This window comes from Notamacropus eugenii, chromosome 2, assembly GCF_028372415.1.
Source record: "Notamacropus eugenii isolate mMacEug1 chromosome 2, mMacEug1.pri_v2, whole genome shotgun sequence".
NCBI lineage: Eukaryota > Metazoa > Chordata > Mammalia > Diprotodontia > Macropodidae > Notamacropus > Notamacropus eugenii.
In genome coordinates this window covers 439905468-439923869 of record NC_092873.1, presented here as the reverse complement: position 1 = coordinate 439923869, position 18402 = coordinate 439905468, and the positions used below count along the sequence as shown (strand labels likewise).

The window sequence follows — 18402 nt, the reverse complement described above, 5'->3', positions numbered from 1 at the left end:
TCTGACACAGCCACACCAGCTTTTGGTAGTTCATTCCTCACATATGGTCCTCTCTTCTGTTTCTGTCCTTGCAGTGCCCTGTGCTTAGAAGATGCTTTGCCCTCTTAATTTTACCTCATGGTTTCCCTGGTTTTCTCAAGAATCAAATCCTGTTTTCTGGAGGAGGCCTTCCTGGTTTCTCTATTTGTTTATTTTAGGTATAATCAGTGAAGAAATGAATTGAGACAACTAGCCAGTAAACCTGGAGGACATAAAAAAAATGTACAAAAATCAACAAGATTTCTGTGTAACAAAATGGAGGAGGCTTCTGACAGAAAGGGAAGTCCTCCATTTCTTTTTTTTTATCAATTACTGTTGATATAGGACTATTAACCAGGCAACATAGGCAATCAATACATAATCAAAGAACATGAACAAGCAGTTCTCAAAAGAATTGCAAACTATTAACAACCATATGATAGAATACTCCAAAGCACTAATAATAAAAGATATGTAATTCAAAACAACCCTGAAGCAAATTGGCAAAATATGGGAGTAATCTATGTTGGAAGGGACATGGAAAGACAGGCACATTGATCATTGTTAATGAAACTATGACTAGTGCTATCACTGCAACATGGAATGATGTGAAGAAAGTAACTAAAATATCCACACCCAGGAAGTGTTCGTATTCCACATACAAATCCCATAAAAGGTTCATATCCAGAAAAACTCTGCTAGGCATGCTCCTCAAGGCTATCAGTAACAAAAAGCTCCGTCTACACCAAATTATTAATAGCAGCAGCTTTTCTGGTAGCAAAAGGATTATAAACAACGTGGGTGCCCATTGATTGGAGAATGGCTAAGCTAACTTTTGGTACATGACTATAATGAAATATTACCATGCTCTAAGAAGTGACAAATACAGAGAAGTATGGGGAGACATTTCAATTGAAAAAAAGTTAAGAATCACAAAAAGAATATGTCCAATGACTCCAACAGTGTCAGTTGTGAAATTATAATGCCCAAGCTTAGTCTCAAAGAAGAGATACGAGAAGAGACCTTGTGATATTTTTTTTTTGCCCAGTTTGGGGACCATGCATATGGAACATTGAATATACTACTATATGTTTTTTTGATATATTGACTTGTTTTAATGCAGCTTCCCCCCCCCCCCCCTTTTAATTTTTTATCATAAGGAATAACTTCAAAGGAAGGGATTTTGGGAGGGATGATGATAGGTCAAGCACATATCCCCAGAGTAACCTACTGGAAAGCTTCCAAGTTGACATCAAATCATTAACAACTGCTGTTTTTGTCTGAGCATTCCACTATTTCTGCATTTTTTTTTTTGACGGGGGGAGGCAAGGCAATTGAGGTTAAGTGACTTCCCCAAGGTCACACAGCTAGTATGTGTCAGATGATGTAAAAACAAAAATGTCCCCAATAATTTTTTTCAAGATAAAAACTGGATGCAGAGTTCAACAAACATGAGAAATGATCAAGAAATATCTACAAAGACTTTTTTTTTTTTAGAACAAACTCTTTTCACTGTCAGTAATGGTGGAGTCACCATTGAAGGGGAAAAAATGGAAGAAGACTCAATCAGTATACACTGGGGAAGCTCATGCTATGCTATTTTAAGGAATGATACCAAAAGCTTTGTAGAAGATCTTTGACCCTGTTACTGTCTTTCCATATCACCTCCAAAGGTGACCAAGAAAATATTAATAACTATCAAATGATACTTTGCTTTCTCTACAAAAATTTTGTGGGTCTGATCCACATGCTATTTAAGAACATACTTTCATTAAGTTTGAGTAAGGAGTTGGCAGCCTTTCACAAATGATATTCTACATATTTTTAAAGAACATATCTTTACAGTCACACAATTGGCTTAAAGGTCATCATTGTTTGTTGTTAGTTTAATTATAAGACACATTTGCTTCATTAGAGCAACATTATACCTTAAAGAGATTTTCATCCAACAGGATGTAGAGAGAAGTTTGTTCAGTGCCTTAATATAAGGGCATAAAGCAGGAAATTATGCTCACCAGAGTTGTTTGTTACTGTCATATAGGATGCCCACAAAGCGTGCAAATGGAGGAGGTATTACCTATAGGTATGATCTTCAGATGTTCCTGTTTATACGTGACTTTTTGCAGATTCCATCAACACCTAGAATACTGCAGAGCCTCTTTAATGAGGTCAGTGCTCATGCAGAAGAGTTCAGCCTAACTGTCCATATAGGGAAAACAAAGTGAACCAAAAATGCCCATTGTTCAAACTATGATAGTTAGAAGGGCAATCCATAGAGCTGGCCCATTAGTAGATATCCCTTGGACAAATACTGTAAATGAAGTGTGAGCTGGACCCATAGGTAAATAAAAGTAGGAGAGCTGCCTGAATACCACTGTCAAATTGTCCAGTACTTTTATTTACCCATTACCTTCTCCCAGAAACAAAGATCCACCTCTTTTTTTTAAACCACATTTTTCTAGTGATGTTTGTATGGCTGTTACTCATGTGATACTATGGTCTTGAGAATTTCAAAATTTAAAAGAATTAAAGTTTAATTTTTAAAAGGATATCTTTCATTTCATTTTTACTTACCTTTTATTTCCAGATGTCTTAAATGCTAAAGTCCAATCAAGAAATGCTTAATGGGTGTAAGCTGGCTACTACATATTACCAACTGAAAGTTGTAGAGGGAAAATGGTATAAAGAAGGTCTTAAGAGAGAAATGTGATGCCTCCTGCCCCCCAAAAAGAGTCAGTCACATAGTAGTGCTAGGGATGACTGAGAACCTGTATGATCTCTAAGCATCCACATGATGGCAAGAGAGCTATAATGATGTCCCTAGCATGTTGGGTAGGATTCCTTTTTAGAGGTTTTATGGGAAGGTGTGTGCAAGAGACAAACAGGATAGGTGGTCATAGATGTTTTAAAGTCTGTAGATTTTCATTATTGGGGGAATTATCTACCTTAATGAAACCTCAGATCTATTGTATTATGGAGTAAGATTAGAGTGGCAATAGACTTTAGAGTTCATTATATCCAGCCTCCTAATTTTATAGATAAGGAAATTGGAACTTAGAGGGATGACATGACTTGGTAAAATAATAAAACTTGCTTATAACTGAGCATTTTAATCTTTTGCCATAACTGCCTTTCTTCTGTATATATCATTTCTGTCAGTGTCATCAGCCTTTTTGCTAAGGCTAACAATGATTACATAATGTTTTATTATTTTTCCTTCATCCTCTGTATACAACTCTGCCAAATTCCATTGTCCTTTCCCTTCAGGTGCCTTTCATATTCTCTCATCTTTTCTGCTGTACTACTCTGTCAGGCTCAACCTCTTGTCTCTGTTTGTCCTGCATACTTCTTCTGCCTTACTAATCTTCTTAAAACACCATTTTTATTGTGTTATTTCCCTCCAGAGTAGCAAATGCATGTAAAGCTCTTTGCAAACCCTAAAGCACTATATAAACGCTAGCTTTTATTATTCTCTACCTACCTTCTAAGATCCTCCATAATCTGGCCCCTTGCTCTTCCTTTTTGGAAGCCCCTAATTCCTATCTAAATTGTACCTTCGTATAACTGATTGTACCAATAAAGGAACTTTTCCCAAAGTCTTCAGCCTATGCTAAAAAAAAAAAAAAAAAAAAAAGCAAGAAAGAACTCTTCCTTCTTGAAGTTCATATTATAATTACAATATGTACTTTACATACTTTTAAAGTTTTCCTTTTTATCATTTCTTATCTCGACTTCTTTTCTGCCGTCTGCAAACATTCCCAGGTATCCCTTTAAAATCTCTTCACTTGATCCTCCCATTCACTCAAACTATCATCATATATGGAAGTGTTTGGCATAGTTCTTGCGTGTAGTAAATTCTTAATAAATTGAATTTATCTTCAGTGGACGTATAATGTCTGCATATACTCCCTTCACTGATACAGATTTCAACTCATCTTCTCCTGTTTAATTGTTGCCCATCTTTCCATAAATACTCTATTTGAGGAGCCGTCCCATCTATAGAGGCTTTCCTTGTTTTTTTGTAATCTTTCTTGGATATCATTTCAAAACTCCATCTGTTATCAGTCACTTTTGCAGCTGTCACACTTTTTTTGTCTGGTCCTATATTTCAGCGCAATTTGAATGACCATTTGAGTGTACCTGTAATTTTGTTTCTTCTTAAAATGATTTTATTCCATTATTCACTGCTTTTTTTAATCATTGGGAGAATATAGATGTTAAATAGCCTTTATAGCTAAAAGGAACTTGGGCTGTTTAAAGCGTTTCCAAATGCAATCTAACCTACTCTGTTCTCATTAAAATCTGAGTCCACCCTATCATCCAACATAGTACCTGCTCAATATATACATATTAATGAACTAATTCAGTGGGTTCCCTGTCCAACTGCATGTTATAGTTTAACTAACATACATTCTTTAGCCATCTTGTCTTTTCTTTTATTATGGATTGCTAGGGTGATCTCAGTTGAGTGGACAAGTACCTCAGAGAGGGGTCTCTATAGAATTCCAAGGCTTTATGTATATGTATTTAGGCTGTATAGAGGATGAGCTGACAAATGCTAGTGAGATGTCAGGATCCCACAGTGCCCATCTCTGGTCCCAGCCTGTTCCATCCTTTCCCCTTTCATCTAAATCTAACCATTGGACCATACCGTGGCTTTCTTCTGAATAGTATAGCCCTTCCAGCCTTACCACCTTAACTTTTCTGAGTGCTGTTGTCACACCATAGGAACATAGGTTTAGAATTGGAAGGGGACTGTAGAAGTCACATAGTCCAACTTCTCATTTTACAGATGAGGAAACTGAGGTCCACATTGGTGAAGTGACTTGACTTGCCCAAGGTAGTAAGTAGAAGAGCTAAGATTTTGAACCCAGGTCATCTGATGTCAGATGTAGATACACCTTTATAATGGGGTGAGTAAAATTCCACAGCATCATTATGGTCCCATAATCAATAATTAGCCAGTTTGGGAGAGGGGGACAAAAGAAAAAAGAAGGAAACTTGGATGATTTCAGGCAACTGGCTATTTTGAAATTGACCATGAGGCCACTAGTGACTTAACTGCCTAACTGAATTCTTTTTCGTTTTTTTACTTTATATGTTCTCATGCTACTGAAATGGTTCAGTACAAGTATACTACTCCCATTCTTGCTCCCATCGAGGCTCAATTGGCATTGATATTTCAAGTTTTGTTCTATTTCGTTGTTGTTGATCTTCCAAGTTCACATGCAGATGATCTCAGGATGATTTGGTTTAGCTGAGTTCATGACAAACTCATCCCTCTTCCCTCCTCCCCCCAGTTTTGTGTTTCTGCTGTTTTCTGAGAGTTAAAGTGCTCATAAACTTTCAGAATTCTTTGTGAAGTTTTAAACTAGTGGTGCCCTTGGCTAGCTATCATGTCTTCTAGGTGGAAGACAGAATTTATTGACTGAGGTGGTTTCTGAATGCTTTTGGCTTCCTCTTCTGTTTAATACCAGTACCCCTAGCTGCTGAATTTCTCTTCCCCCATCCTTAACGATTTGCCTTTTATTCATTTGATATATAGAGACTTAGGTATGCATATTCTCTCCTCCCACCTTCACCTCCCCCCACCTCCCATAGAATGTAAGCTTGAGGACAAGAATTATTTCATTTTTGTCTTGCTACCCCTAGCAACTTCTACAGTGACTAAAAGCACATAGATTTTAAATAAATATATATTGATTTATTGTGTATATGGGCATTTTCTTATTTGATATCCCTGTGGTTTATGCCTCAGTTTGGTATGTTGGATGAATAGGTATGTACAGATTATTGAGATATAGTTTATGCACATTGTGTTCCACAATGGTTCAACCAGTTCATTTATGCCAGCAGTACATTAGTATGCCTCTGTTTCTGTAGTGCTTCTCCATCCCAATATTTGGCATTTTTTTGACTCTGATAGGTATAAGGTGAAATCTCAGTTGTTTTAATTTGTATATCTTTTATTACTGATTTGAAACATTCTTTTAATATGGCTATTGGTAACTTGCACTTCTTATTTTGAAAATTTCTTGTTTATACCCTTTGACTACTGTTGGGAGGTAGCTTTTGTTCTTATGTATTCATACCAGTTCCTTATATATCTCACTCTTGTTACTCTATAGTTTTCTAAATTGTTGCTCCTAAAGCACAGTTCTGACTTGTTCAAGAAACTTCATTGGTTCCTTCAATGAGAGACACCCTGTAAAAAGGCACAGAGACAGGAGGTGGTGTGTTGTATTTGGGAACTTGCAAATAGGCCAGTGGAATTACATCACAGATGCATATTTAGAGGGACAGTCAAGTGTAAGAAGTTTGGCAAGGTAAGAAGGGACTAGGTTATGAAGAACTGGAAATACTGTTGGAGCCATTGGAAGTAGCCATTAAAGCTCATTGAGAGGGTGAATGATATGGTCAGAACTATAGTGTAGAAAAATTAAATTGGCAGTTGAATGAAGAATGGATTTCAGTGAGGAGAGACTGAGGCAGGGAGACTACTTAGAAAGGCAAAAGGTGATGAGGACATTTATTTAGCATTAGCTATGTGAAAAGCAGAGTGTTAAACACTAGGTCTACAAATAAAAAGGCAAGGCAGTCCTATGAATATAGCAGCAAAGTGGGTAGTAATGGATTTTTTAAATGTCATTTCCATTGACAAAATCATACTAATTTTTGATGTTCAACTATTTTTTTTTAATTAATTAATTTATTTATTGCACTTTTAACATTCATTTTCACAGAACTTTTGGGCTCCAAATTTTCTCCCCCCTTGTCCCCTCCCCCCACCCCAAAACACCAAGCATTCCAATTGCCCCCATCACCACTCCGCTCTCTCCTCCATCATTCTTCTCTGCCCTTGTCTCTATCCTCTCCTCTGTCCTGTTGTGCCAAATAACTTTCTGTACTCCTTTACCTGTATTTCTTATTTCCTAGCAGCAAGAACAGTACTTGACAGTTATTCCTAAAACTTTGAGTTCCAACTTCTTTTCCTCCCTCCCTCCCCCCCCCCCCCCCCCCTGGAAGGCAAGCAATTCAATATAGGCCAAATCTGTGTAGTTTTGCAAATGACTTCCATAATAGTCGTATTGTATAAGACTTAACTATATATCCCTCCATCCTATCCTGCTTCCAATTACTTCTATTCTCTCTTTTGATCCTGTCCCTCCCTATGAGTGTCGACCTCAAATTGTACCCTCCTCCCCATGTCCTCCCTTCCATCGTCCCCCCAACCCTGTTTATCCCCTTGTCCCCCACCTTCCTGTATTGTAAGATAGGTTTTCATACCAAAATGAGTGTGCATTTTATTCCTTCCTTTAGTGGAATGTGATGAGAGTAGTAAACTTCATGTTTTTCTCTCACCTCCCCTCTTTTTCCCCAAACTAAAAAAATCTTTTGCTTGCCTCTTTCATGAGAGATAATTTGCCCCATTCCATTTCTCCCTTTCTCCTCCCATATGTTTCTCTCTCACTGCTTGATTTCATTTTTTTTTAAGATATGATCCCATCCTCTTCAGTTCACTCTGTCTCTATGAGTGTGTGCGTGCGTATGTGTGTGTGTGTGTGTAATCCCACCAAGTACCCAGATACTGAATAGTTTCAAGAGTTACTAATATTGTCTTTCCATGTAGGGATGTAAACAGTTCAACTTTTATAAGTCCCTTGACTTCTCTTTGCTATTTACCTTTTCATGCTTCTCTTCATTCTTGTGTTTGAAAGTCAAATTTTCTTTTTAGCTCTGGTCTTTTCATCAAGAATGCTTGAAAGTCCTCTATTTCATTGAAATACCAATTTTTCCCCTGAAGTATTATACTCAGTTTTGCTGGGTAGGTGATTCTTGGTTTTAGTCCTAGTTCCTTTGACTTCTGGAATATCCTATTCCACCATGCCCTTCGATCCCTTAATGTAGAAGCTGCTAGATCTTGTGTTATCCTGATTGTATTTCCACAGTACTTGAATTGTTTCTTTCTAGCTGCTTGCAATATTTTCTCCTTGACCTGGGAATTCTGGAATTTGGCCACAATATTCCTAGGAGTTTCTTTTTTTGGATCTTTTTCAGGTGGTGATCGGTGGATTCTTTCAATATTTATTTTGCCCTCTGGTTCTAGAATCTCAGGGCAGTTTTCCTTGATATTTTCATGAAAGATGATGTCTAGGCTCTTTTTTTGATCCTGGCTTTCAGGTAGTCCCATAATTTTTAAATTGTCTCTCCTGGATCTATTTTCCAGGTCAGTTGTTTTTGCAATGAGATATTTCACATTATCTTCCATTTTTTCATTCTTTTGGTTTTGTTTTGTGATTTCTTGGTTTCTCATAAAGTCCTTAGCCTCCATCTGTTCCATTCTAATTTTGAAAGAACTATTTTCTTCAGTGAGCTTTTGAATCTCCTTTTCCATTTGGCTAATTCTGCTTTTGAAAGCATTCTTCTCTTCATTGGCTTTTTGAACCTCTTTTGCCAATTGAGTTAGCTTATTTTTCAGGGTGTTATTTTCTTCAGCATTTTTTTGGGTCTCCTTTAGCAGGGAGCTGATTTGTTGTTCATACTTTGCTTGCAAGTCTTTTATTGCTCTTCCCAGTTTTTCCTCCACCTCTCTATCATGATTTTGAAAATTGTTTGGGCTTTTTAAGACCTTTTCCCAGAACTGATCCCATTGAGTGGGCTGGGATGTAGAAGCACTGACTTCCGTGTCTTCCCCTGATGGTGAGCACCGCTCTTCCTCATCAGAAGGGAGGGGAGGAGAAACCTGCTCACCAAGAAAGTAGCCCTCTATAGTCTTGGTTTTTTTCCCTTTTCTGGGCATTTTCCCAGCCAGTGACTTGAGCTCTGAATATTCTCCTCACCCCCACCTCGCCTCCAGATCCTCCCAGCCAGCACTTGGGGTCTGAGACTCAAATGCTGCTTCCCAGCCTCAGGGCTTTGGGTGGGGGCAGGGCTGCTATTCAGTGTGAGATTAAGTTCAGGTGCTCAGGTGGGGGCAGGGCTGCCTTACTGGCTCAGTTCCCTCAGGGGGTTTATGCACAGACCCTCCACAATGGATCCAGGCTCCTGCCTGCATGGGGAGCCCCCGTCTGCTCCCACCTCCACTGTTGCCTCCCCCACTGTTGCCTCCCGAGGGGGCCTGAGTTATGGGGGCACCCCACTCCCCTCTCGACCCACCAAAGAGACCTTCTCACCGACCCCCATCACCTGTGGGTGGAGGGACCCATGCGGCCACTGGAGATCCCGTCCCTGAAGTCCGCTCGCATCTGTTCCTCTCGGTGCCGGGGCAGGGCTGAGCTGGGCTCTGTGTCCGCAGCGCGACGGACCTTTTCCGAGAGGTTTGCAGGTCCCTCTGGAACAGAAATCTTATTCACTCCGCTGTTATGTGGCTTCTCCTGCTCCTGAATTTATTGGCAGCTCTTTACTACAGATATTTCATGGGCTGTGGGTTCGGAGCTAGTGTATTTGTGTGTTTCTACTCCACCGTCTTGGCTCCGCCCCCCGATGTTCAACTATTTGAAAGTGCCAGTCTTTTGCAGCAACAACTTTATTTTCCAGGTCTTCAGTAATAAATGGTGATAGTTTCTGTTTATATCTGGTCCTTTATCCATTTCACATCTTTTGGCTCTCAGCAACTTTTTTGAATAGGTCAGGTCAAAGCTATTTCAATTTAACATCGCGTATTCTCATCTTTAATCTTCTCTAAAACTGTAGTTTTTTTCCTTAATGGTCCAGTAGCAGTTAATTAAACAACCCATATCAAGATCTAGATATTTCTTACTTGTTAAAACATCATAAATTTTTTGAGGGAGGTTGGCAGTGTTGGTAATTGTAATGCTATGTTTGATGTTTGTCACATGTAGTATCACTTGACTTCCTGAAGAAAGCATTAAAAATTTATAGTCATGATACTTTTGTATCACATGATCCTTTTGGATCTTTCATTTCTTGATTCTGTGCCATATTTTACAACATATTTCACTGTCCTCTCCACGAACACCTTTGCATTGAAATACATGAGTATTAGAGTATGTGTTGATTTACTGTGGAGAGTCTTATATTGTTTACTTATGGGGGGAGGGTATATTACATGTAAAGTCATGTTTTTATTATAAGTAGAGAGACCAGAAAATTTTAGTGTTCATAGTTTACTGCTGATATTAATTAAGTATGATTTTTAATTCATTCTTTAATATATAGTATATACTCTGTCCCCAGAAGGTGCTTAGTCGATTTTTGTTGGATTGATTTTGTTTATCACAAGTTAAATTGTTAGGAAGCCCATCAAATTTTGGGCTGTTAAAGCACCATTCACTTTAGTGTCTAAGTGCCTAAAAATGTTATTACGTTATTCACTAAGTAAATAAAAGCCTTGTGATAATGCTGTTGTGTGATGATTGGAAGACTGTTTCTTGAAATATTTTGATTCTATGTATTTAGTGACCCTAATGAACTGAAAATATTAATATGCATTCCAAACATAATTTTAAATGGTGTGCAGAAAGTAGTTTGTAGACTAAAATGAGTAGCTTGAATTGTAATCATAGAGGTTATTCATTTAATTTCAGAGGAAAATAACTCTTATTTAAAATGTTTCTGGGGTGACTAATGGTTTTTTTATTTAGAACATGGTTTTGATTTTCTTAAAAATGGATTTGTGATTTCTCTACTTATTCTGTAATAGAATATTAGAGAGTTGCCTAGACCACTGAGAGGATCATACGTAGGTGGTATTTATGTGATAGGATTTCCTGTCCTGACTTGTAGACCAGCTCTCTATTCATAATATATTAATTGTCTCTCTGTTGTTTGATTTACTAAATATTAAATATTATAGTTAGGCTGCTTTTAAGGTTCATGAACTTTTCATTAACATACTTAAAAATTTCAATCACATTTATGACAGTTTCTATATGTGGTAAAATATAGAACTTTTTGTTGTTTAGAAATTAATTTTGGTAAATGGACATGTCTGAGATCTGGACAACAATTTTATTACTTTTGAACTGTATATTTCCTACATAAAACTACTTACCCATAAAAACATGTTTTATTTTTAAGGTAAATGAACATTTGAAAGATATAATGGAACAAGAACAAAAATTGAAAGAACATCATATAGTTGAAACTCCAGGAGGTCAAAAGGTATGTATATTTAAAGTATGAGGATTTTTCATAGTAAAAGATCTTTTTGAGAATATGTGTGTGTGTGTGTGTGTGTGTGTGTGTGTGTGTGTGTGTGTGTGTGTAATTCACATATAATATGCTTATATGTATGCTATTTTGGGGGAGCTAACAAGATCATCAGCATAGCTGTTTTAAAATACATATATTTTATTTTCCCCCCAATTACATGTAAAAACAATTTTTTATCTTTGAGTTCCAAATTCTGTTCTTCCCTCCTGTTTGTTTCTTCTCCCCTTCCTGAGATGGTAAGCCATCTGAAATTGTTTTCTTGGTGCATGTGTGAGTATGTGCACGCTCATGTGCAGTCATATAAAACATTTCCACAGTAGTCATTTTGTGGGAGAAAACTTGAACAACAATAACAACAAAAAAGAAGCAAGGAAAATGAAAAGTAATATGCTTTAGTCTGTATTCAGTTGCCATCAATTCTTTCTCCGGAAGTAGCTAGCATTTTTGATCATGAATCCTTTGGAATTGTCTTGGCTCATTACATTGCTGAGAATAGCTAAATCATTCCCAGTTGTTCATCATCCTGTGTTGCTGTTACTCTATTCAATAGTCTTCTGGTTCTTCTCATTCCACTCTGTATAAATTATAAACTTGCAGGTTTTTCTGAAGTTATCCTGTAGCACAATCCATTATGATCATATACTACAACCTGTTCAGCCATTCCCCAGTTGATGGACATGCCCCCATTTTTCCAGTTCTTAGCCCTGACCAAAAAAAAAAAAAATCTACTATACACATTTTTTCTACAAATAAGTTCTTTCTCTCCCCCTTGTTAAAATCTCTTTGGAATACAGACCTAGTGGTAATATTGCTAGATAAAAGGTTATGCACAGTTTGAGAGTCCTTTGGGCATTGTTCCAAATTATTCTCCAGAATAATTTACAACTCCACCAACAGTAATTTTCCCACATCTCCTCCAACATTTATCTTTTCCCTTTTTTGTCACATTAGGCATATCTGATAAGTGTGAAATGGTACTTCAGAGTTGTTTTAGTTTGCATTTTCTTTTTTAATCAGTAGTGATTTAGAGCATTTTTTTCATAAGACTATAGGTAGCTTTGATTTCTTTGTTCATATTCTTTGACTATTTGTCAATTGGAGGATTACTTGTATTCTTATAAATTTGACTCAATTCTCCGTGTATTTGAGAAATGAGGCCTTACCAGAGATACTTGCTATAAAATTTTCCCCATAGTTTCCTCCATTCCTTCTAATTTTGGCTACATTGGTTTTATTTCTATAAAAACTTTTTATTTTACATAATTAAATTATCCATTTTATATTTCATGATGCTCTTGATATCTTGTTTGGTCCTAAATTCTTCCCTATCCATATATTTGACAGGTAAACTATTCCATGCTCTTCTAATCTGTGGTATCACTCTTTATCTGGTATATAATGTGAGATATTGATCTATACGTAGTTTCTGCCATACTATTTTCCAGTTTTCCCTGCAGTTATTATCAAATAATTAGTTTTTGTCCCAAAGGCTTAGATCTTTGGATTTATCAAACACTAGATTGCCATGGTCATTTGTTACTGTGTATTGTGCACCTAATGTGTTCCACTGACCCACTACTCTTATTTCTTAGCCATTATCATTTTGATGATTACTCCATTATTTTGATGATTACCCCTTTATAGTACGCTTTGAGATCTGGTACAGCTAGGCCATCTTCCTTCACATTTTTTATTCATTGACTCCCCTTGATATTTTTGACCTTTTATTCTTCCAAATGAATTTTGTCATTATTTTTCCGAGCTCTATAAAATAATTTTTTGATAGTTTGATTGGTATGGCGCTAAATAAGTAGATTAATTTAGGTAGAATTGTGATTTTTTATTATATTGGCTTGGCCTGTCTACGAGAAATTACTGTTTTTCCAATGATTAGATCTGCTTTGACCCCAACTGGTTATCCATAGTAGGGGGAGAAAGATACCAGGGGTATCACCACTTTCTTTCTCTAGCCCAAGTTACACATTCCCACCCAAGCTACCTCCTCAGGGATACTCTTCTACTGAATCCCCCTTGCCCACCTCCGTCATTCCCCATTCTGCTCTGGGTTCCAGTAAAGTTGTTAATGACAGTCAGTGATGCTGATATTGGACCCTAATGGTGATGGTTGCTGGCCAGTTGCCAAATAGTGAGGGTAAGATACCTGTCTACCAGTTGCTCTCCCACGGGGATACTCCATTTTGCAAGGGCAGCCTCTGTGTGTTTTACCCAGAGATGAGGGACATTGGCTATGTCCCTGAATGCAACAGTTTCAGGCAAAAGATTGGCATTTGGGACAGATCTTCTACCCAGTACTTCCAGACTTATAAGAAGTGTGTATTGAGGATGCTTGATATAGATGCTCCCAGTAGGAATTATCCAAAAAATAACTACTGGAGACACTGTCTTATAGCTAGTATTAGTGACACCTGCTTCTAGATTGGGAGAGTATCTGTGTGTTCGTCCTTCATTGCCAGAGAAGACCATACCATCAGAGAAATAATGACATGATTTGCGCTTGACTTTGTTTTGAGTGAGGGAGGGCTGTGCAGGTCACCAGCCTCACTTCTCAAGAGCCATCTAAATCCAGTGACCAGATATTCATCAGGATGACTGGAGATGACCCAGGATGAGGCAGTTGGGGCTAAGTGACTTGCCCAAGGTCACATAGCTAGTGAGTGTCAAGTGTCTGAGGTAAGATTTGAACTCAGGTCCTCCTGCACTGGTGCTCTATCCACTGCACCACCTCGCTGCCCCAGGAGAATGTCTGTGAGCTGACTAGCTACCAACCTTCTGCTGTACTACCACAGACTAACTTCCATTGATATCAGTTCATCCTTTTTGAGCAGTCAGATAAAGGAATGTCTGTACCCTGAGCTTCAAGGACAGGGCTGTAGAAGTCTGCTGGCCCATCATTGCCTTCTTAAAGTATTTCCCTCCAGAACTATAACGATTTTTAGCTAGACTTACAAACACCTGGAGAAAGTGGCAGAATGCCCAAGGATAAAAACAGGCTTGGACTGCTCCTTTCTGAGCTTTATGCCATAGCTACCACTAGCTCTTTGCTCAATCCATCTTTGCTTTTCCGTATGCAAGGTCATCTCAAGCTTGGGTTTGGAACCCTCTTTGCAAACCCACAAAAAAAATAAAAAAAACATCCTCAAAAAATACCTCTAAATGCTTACATCAATAAAATAGAGAAAGAACAGATAAGTGAATTAGGCATGCAACTAAAGATCTAGAAAAAGAACATATTAAAAATCCCCATTTAAAAACCAAATTGAAAATCAAGAGAGATTAATAAAATTGAAAGAAAAACTCAAGCTGGTTTTTTTAAAAAGGAAAAACAATAAAATAGATATAAACCATTGGTTAATTTGATTAAGAAGGAAAGAAGAAAACCAAATTAACAGTAAGAAACATGAAAGGGGTAAATGAAGAAATGAAGAAAAAATTATTCATCTCTGATCATAGTGAAGAAAAATGAACAATTATTAGAAGCTGTTTTGCCCAATTATGTACCAATCAGTCTGACAATCAAAGCAAAATGCATGAATATTTACAAAAATATAAATTGCCGTGCTCTCTTCAGCAGCACATATACTAAAATTGGAACGATACAGAGATTAGCATGGCCCCTGTGCAAGGATGACACGCAAATTCGTGAAGCGTTCCATATTTTTATGACCTGATGCTGAGTGAAAGGAGCAGAACCAGGAGAACTTTGTGCACAGCAACGACCACAGTGTGCGAAAGTTTTTTCTGGTAGACTTGGAATTTTGTAATAACGCAAGAACTTCTTAAAAAAAAAAAAAAATCCCAGTGGTGGTTCTCTAAGGCAAAATGCCTTCCACACTCAGAGAAAGAAATATGGAAGTCATTCGCAGAATGTAGCAGATCATGTTTGTGTATGTGTATGTTTTTGTGTATCATGCTTTGATTTGTTATATGATTTCTTCCATTTATTTTAGTCCGACTACATAGCATGACTATAGTGAAAATGTACTCAATAGGAAAGTATATGTAGAACCTATACAGAACTGTATGCAGTCGTGGGGAGGGGGGGGGTAGTGGGGGGTAGGTGTGGGGGGGGATAAAATCTCAATTGTATGGCAGTGATTGTTGAACATTAAAAAATAATTAAAAAAAAAACAAACCAATTTGTCAGGCATATCAAAAAACAAACAGACAAAAAATATAAATTGCCCAGATTAACAGAAGATGAAATAGAATACTTAAATAACCCTATTTTAGAAAAAGGAAATTGAACAAGCCATCATTGAATTCCCTAAGGAAAAATCCCGAGAGCCTGATGAATTCTCAAGTGAATTCTACCAAACATTTAAAGAACAGTTGATCCAGTACTATATAAAACTAGTTAGAAAAATAAGTGAAAAAAGGAGTCCTACCAAATAAAGTTTATGACACAGATAGGGTGCTTGACACTTAACCAAGGGAAAGGCAAAACAGAGAGGAATAAAACTACAGACCAATTTCTCTAATGGATATTGACACAAAAATTTGAAATACCAGGAAGGAGGTTACAGCAATATCACAAGGATAATACACTATGAACAGGTGAGATTTATACCAGGAATGCAGTGCTGGTTCAGCATAATTGACCATATCAATAACAAAAGCAACAGAAATCATAAGATTATTTCAATACATGAAGATAAAAGCCCTTGACAAATATAACACCTATTCCTATTTAAAAAACACTAGAGAATATAGGAATAAATAGAGCTTTTCTTAAAACGGTAAGTGTGTTTATCTGAAACCATCAGTAAGCATTATCTGAAATGGGTTTAGGCTAGAAACCCTCTCAGTAAGATCAGCCCATTATCACCAAGCAAGAATGCCCATCATCATCACTGTTATCCAGTATTGTACTAGAAATATTAGCAGTAGCAATAAGAAGAAAAAGAAATCAAAGGAATTAGAATAATTAATGAGGAAACAAAACTGTCATTCTTTGCAGGTGATAGGATGGTATACTTAGAGAATCCTAGAGATCCAATTAAAATCCACATAAATCATTAGCATTTCTATATGTGACCAACAAAGTTCAGCTGCAAGAGATAGAGAACTTCCATTTAAAATAATTGTAGACAATATAAAATATTTGGTTGGGAGAATAGCTGCCAAAGACAGTATTAAGCTGCCAGGTACAAGATAAACACATTTTACAAATCTTCTTTAGCAGATGCTTAGAAGATACTTGGAAAATGTTTTGGTTATGTACTAAAACAAATTTTAAAAGACACCTTTAAATATTAATACTTTAAATGTTTTTGGCATATTATAATTAGAACTTCTTAAATAATTTTACATAACTTTAAAGTTTTAGGTTTATAAATTCTATTTCAGTAGCTCATTATTCACTTAGTGGATTATGTAATATCTTTTGTTATTTTGCCTTTCTCTTGTCAACCATTTGTTAATTTTTGCTACTCATTAAGGTGGACAGAGAAGGGAAAAGAGAAGAAGTATAGTCAACCATGTTATTTATTAGCTACTCTGATAGTTTAACTAGGAAAAAGGACTTTGTAGTTTAATGACGTGCTAAATGGATTTAACCTCATTGCTTGATGCTTAAGTATATTTTAGGAGTTGCAGACACAGAGACAAGACATTTATATTTGTCTTTTTAGACATTTTTTTCTTCAAAAACCTGAAATACAGTTTTGGTCATGACCAATATGGAAATTTGTTTTGCTGAATTATGCTTATTTATTACAGGATTTTCTTTTTCTTTCTGTAAGGCATAGCGGGAGGCTGTGAAGATGAGGAGTTGTCCATTTAAAAAATTTTTGAACACTGAAATAATACCAAAATTAAAAATAAACAAGACACAATCATAATAGCAAAGAAATAAAAATATTATAATTATTAGATAAATGTATAAAATAAGAAATTTAATTGGAAATTTAATAAATAAATAGAATTATAGAGGCAGCCTCATATAATACATAGGGCACAGTACTTGAAGTCTGGAGGACTTGGGTTAGAATCTTGCCTCAGATATTTACTAGCTGAGTGAAACTGGGCAAGTCACTTAAAGTCAGTGTGCCTCATCTGCAAGGATTGAGGAGATGTCACTGCTGGGCCCAAGGCAGTCAGTATGACAAAGAGAAAGTCCCCATATGCACCAAAATATTTATAGCATTTTTTTAATGTTAGCAAAGAATTGGCAACAGAGTAGATGTTCATCAACTAGAGATTGACTTGCACTTTAAGAAAGATCACTTTGGCATCTAAATGGAGGATGGACCAAAGTCAGGCAGGCTACTACAATAGTCCTTCACACAAAAGTGTGAAGTGATGAAGTCTTGTACCACTGTGGTGGTATTGTGAGAGGAGAAAAGAAAGGGAGTCTATTAGCAGTGGAAACAGAATAGCTATGGCGGGTATAGGGATGGGGAGAGAAAGTCAGGAGTGAAGGTTGACACCCAGGTTGTAAGACTAGGTGATTGAGAGTATGTTGGTGCGCTTGACAAACAAAGTAGATCATTTGCGGAATAAGTAAACAAATTGTGGCTCATGAATGTAAAGAGACATTCCTGCACTGTAAGAAAACAACAAGTATGTAGACTTAGAAGACGTATGGAAGATCAAGTATGATACGGAAGTTGTTGTAGTATGAGGATTTTGACCGTGATACAGAAGTTTGGTAGAGGATTGTAATGTGTTGGGTTTGAGGTGGCTAAAAGACATCCATTCCTGGAATATCTAGTAGTTGTAGGATTAGAACTGAGAAACAGTGCTGAGCTTGATCTTTAGATCTGAGATCTGAGAATCATCTTCATGATTAAACTTAAGGGAGCTGATAAGGGGACCAAGTGAGAGGGTAGAGAGAGAAGGGAAGACAGTACGGTGTAAACACTTGGGGTGCACTTGCCTCTAGGGTGTATATTAAGGATGATGCAACAGTAGAGGGAAAAAGTAAAGTAGAGTGAATTTAATGGCTTGAGAAAATAATAGGTGTGTAGGGATTAGAGGTCACAGTGAGAGGATTAAGAATAGATTTAGGAGAGCAGTAAGGCATAGGGAGAAATGGGACGAAAAGATGTTATGATCAGAGAGAGGAATGTCAAAGTAATGGAACATTTGTGGATGATGGCAAAATCTACAATCTAACTATCTCCTGTGTGTGGCTGAGGTGGAGTTGAGAAGTAGATCATAAGATATTAAAGGAGCCTCAACATATAT

General features: G+C 37.0%; 1 protein-coding gene and 1 non-coding gene across 8 annotated transcripts in view; both read left to right on the top strand.

Annotated features, from left to right (window-relative positions):
• CAMSAP2 (calmodulin regulated spectrin associated protein family member 2) overlaps window positions 1-18402 on the top strand; it is a 150557-nt gene that overhangs the window by 75992 nt on the left and 56163 nt on the right. For 6 of the 7 annotated variants that reach the window (XM_072648261.1, XM_072648260.1, XM_072648259.1 and 3 more), the window contains one exon: window positions 11059-11142. In XM_072648261.1, the coding sequence (XP_072504362.1) occupies window positions 11059-11142 (84 nt within the window). Of the gene's footprint in view, window positions 1-4517; window positions 4932-11058; window positions 11143-18402 lie in introns of those variants that run through there. The other variant, XM_072648264.1, reaches the window with a different exon arrangement.
• Window positions 14770-14873, top strand: LOC140530512 (U6 spliceosomal RNA). The gene has a single exon (XR_011975950.1). It is a non-coding gene; the product is annotated as a U6 spliceosomal RNA (small nuclear RNA).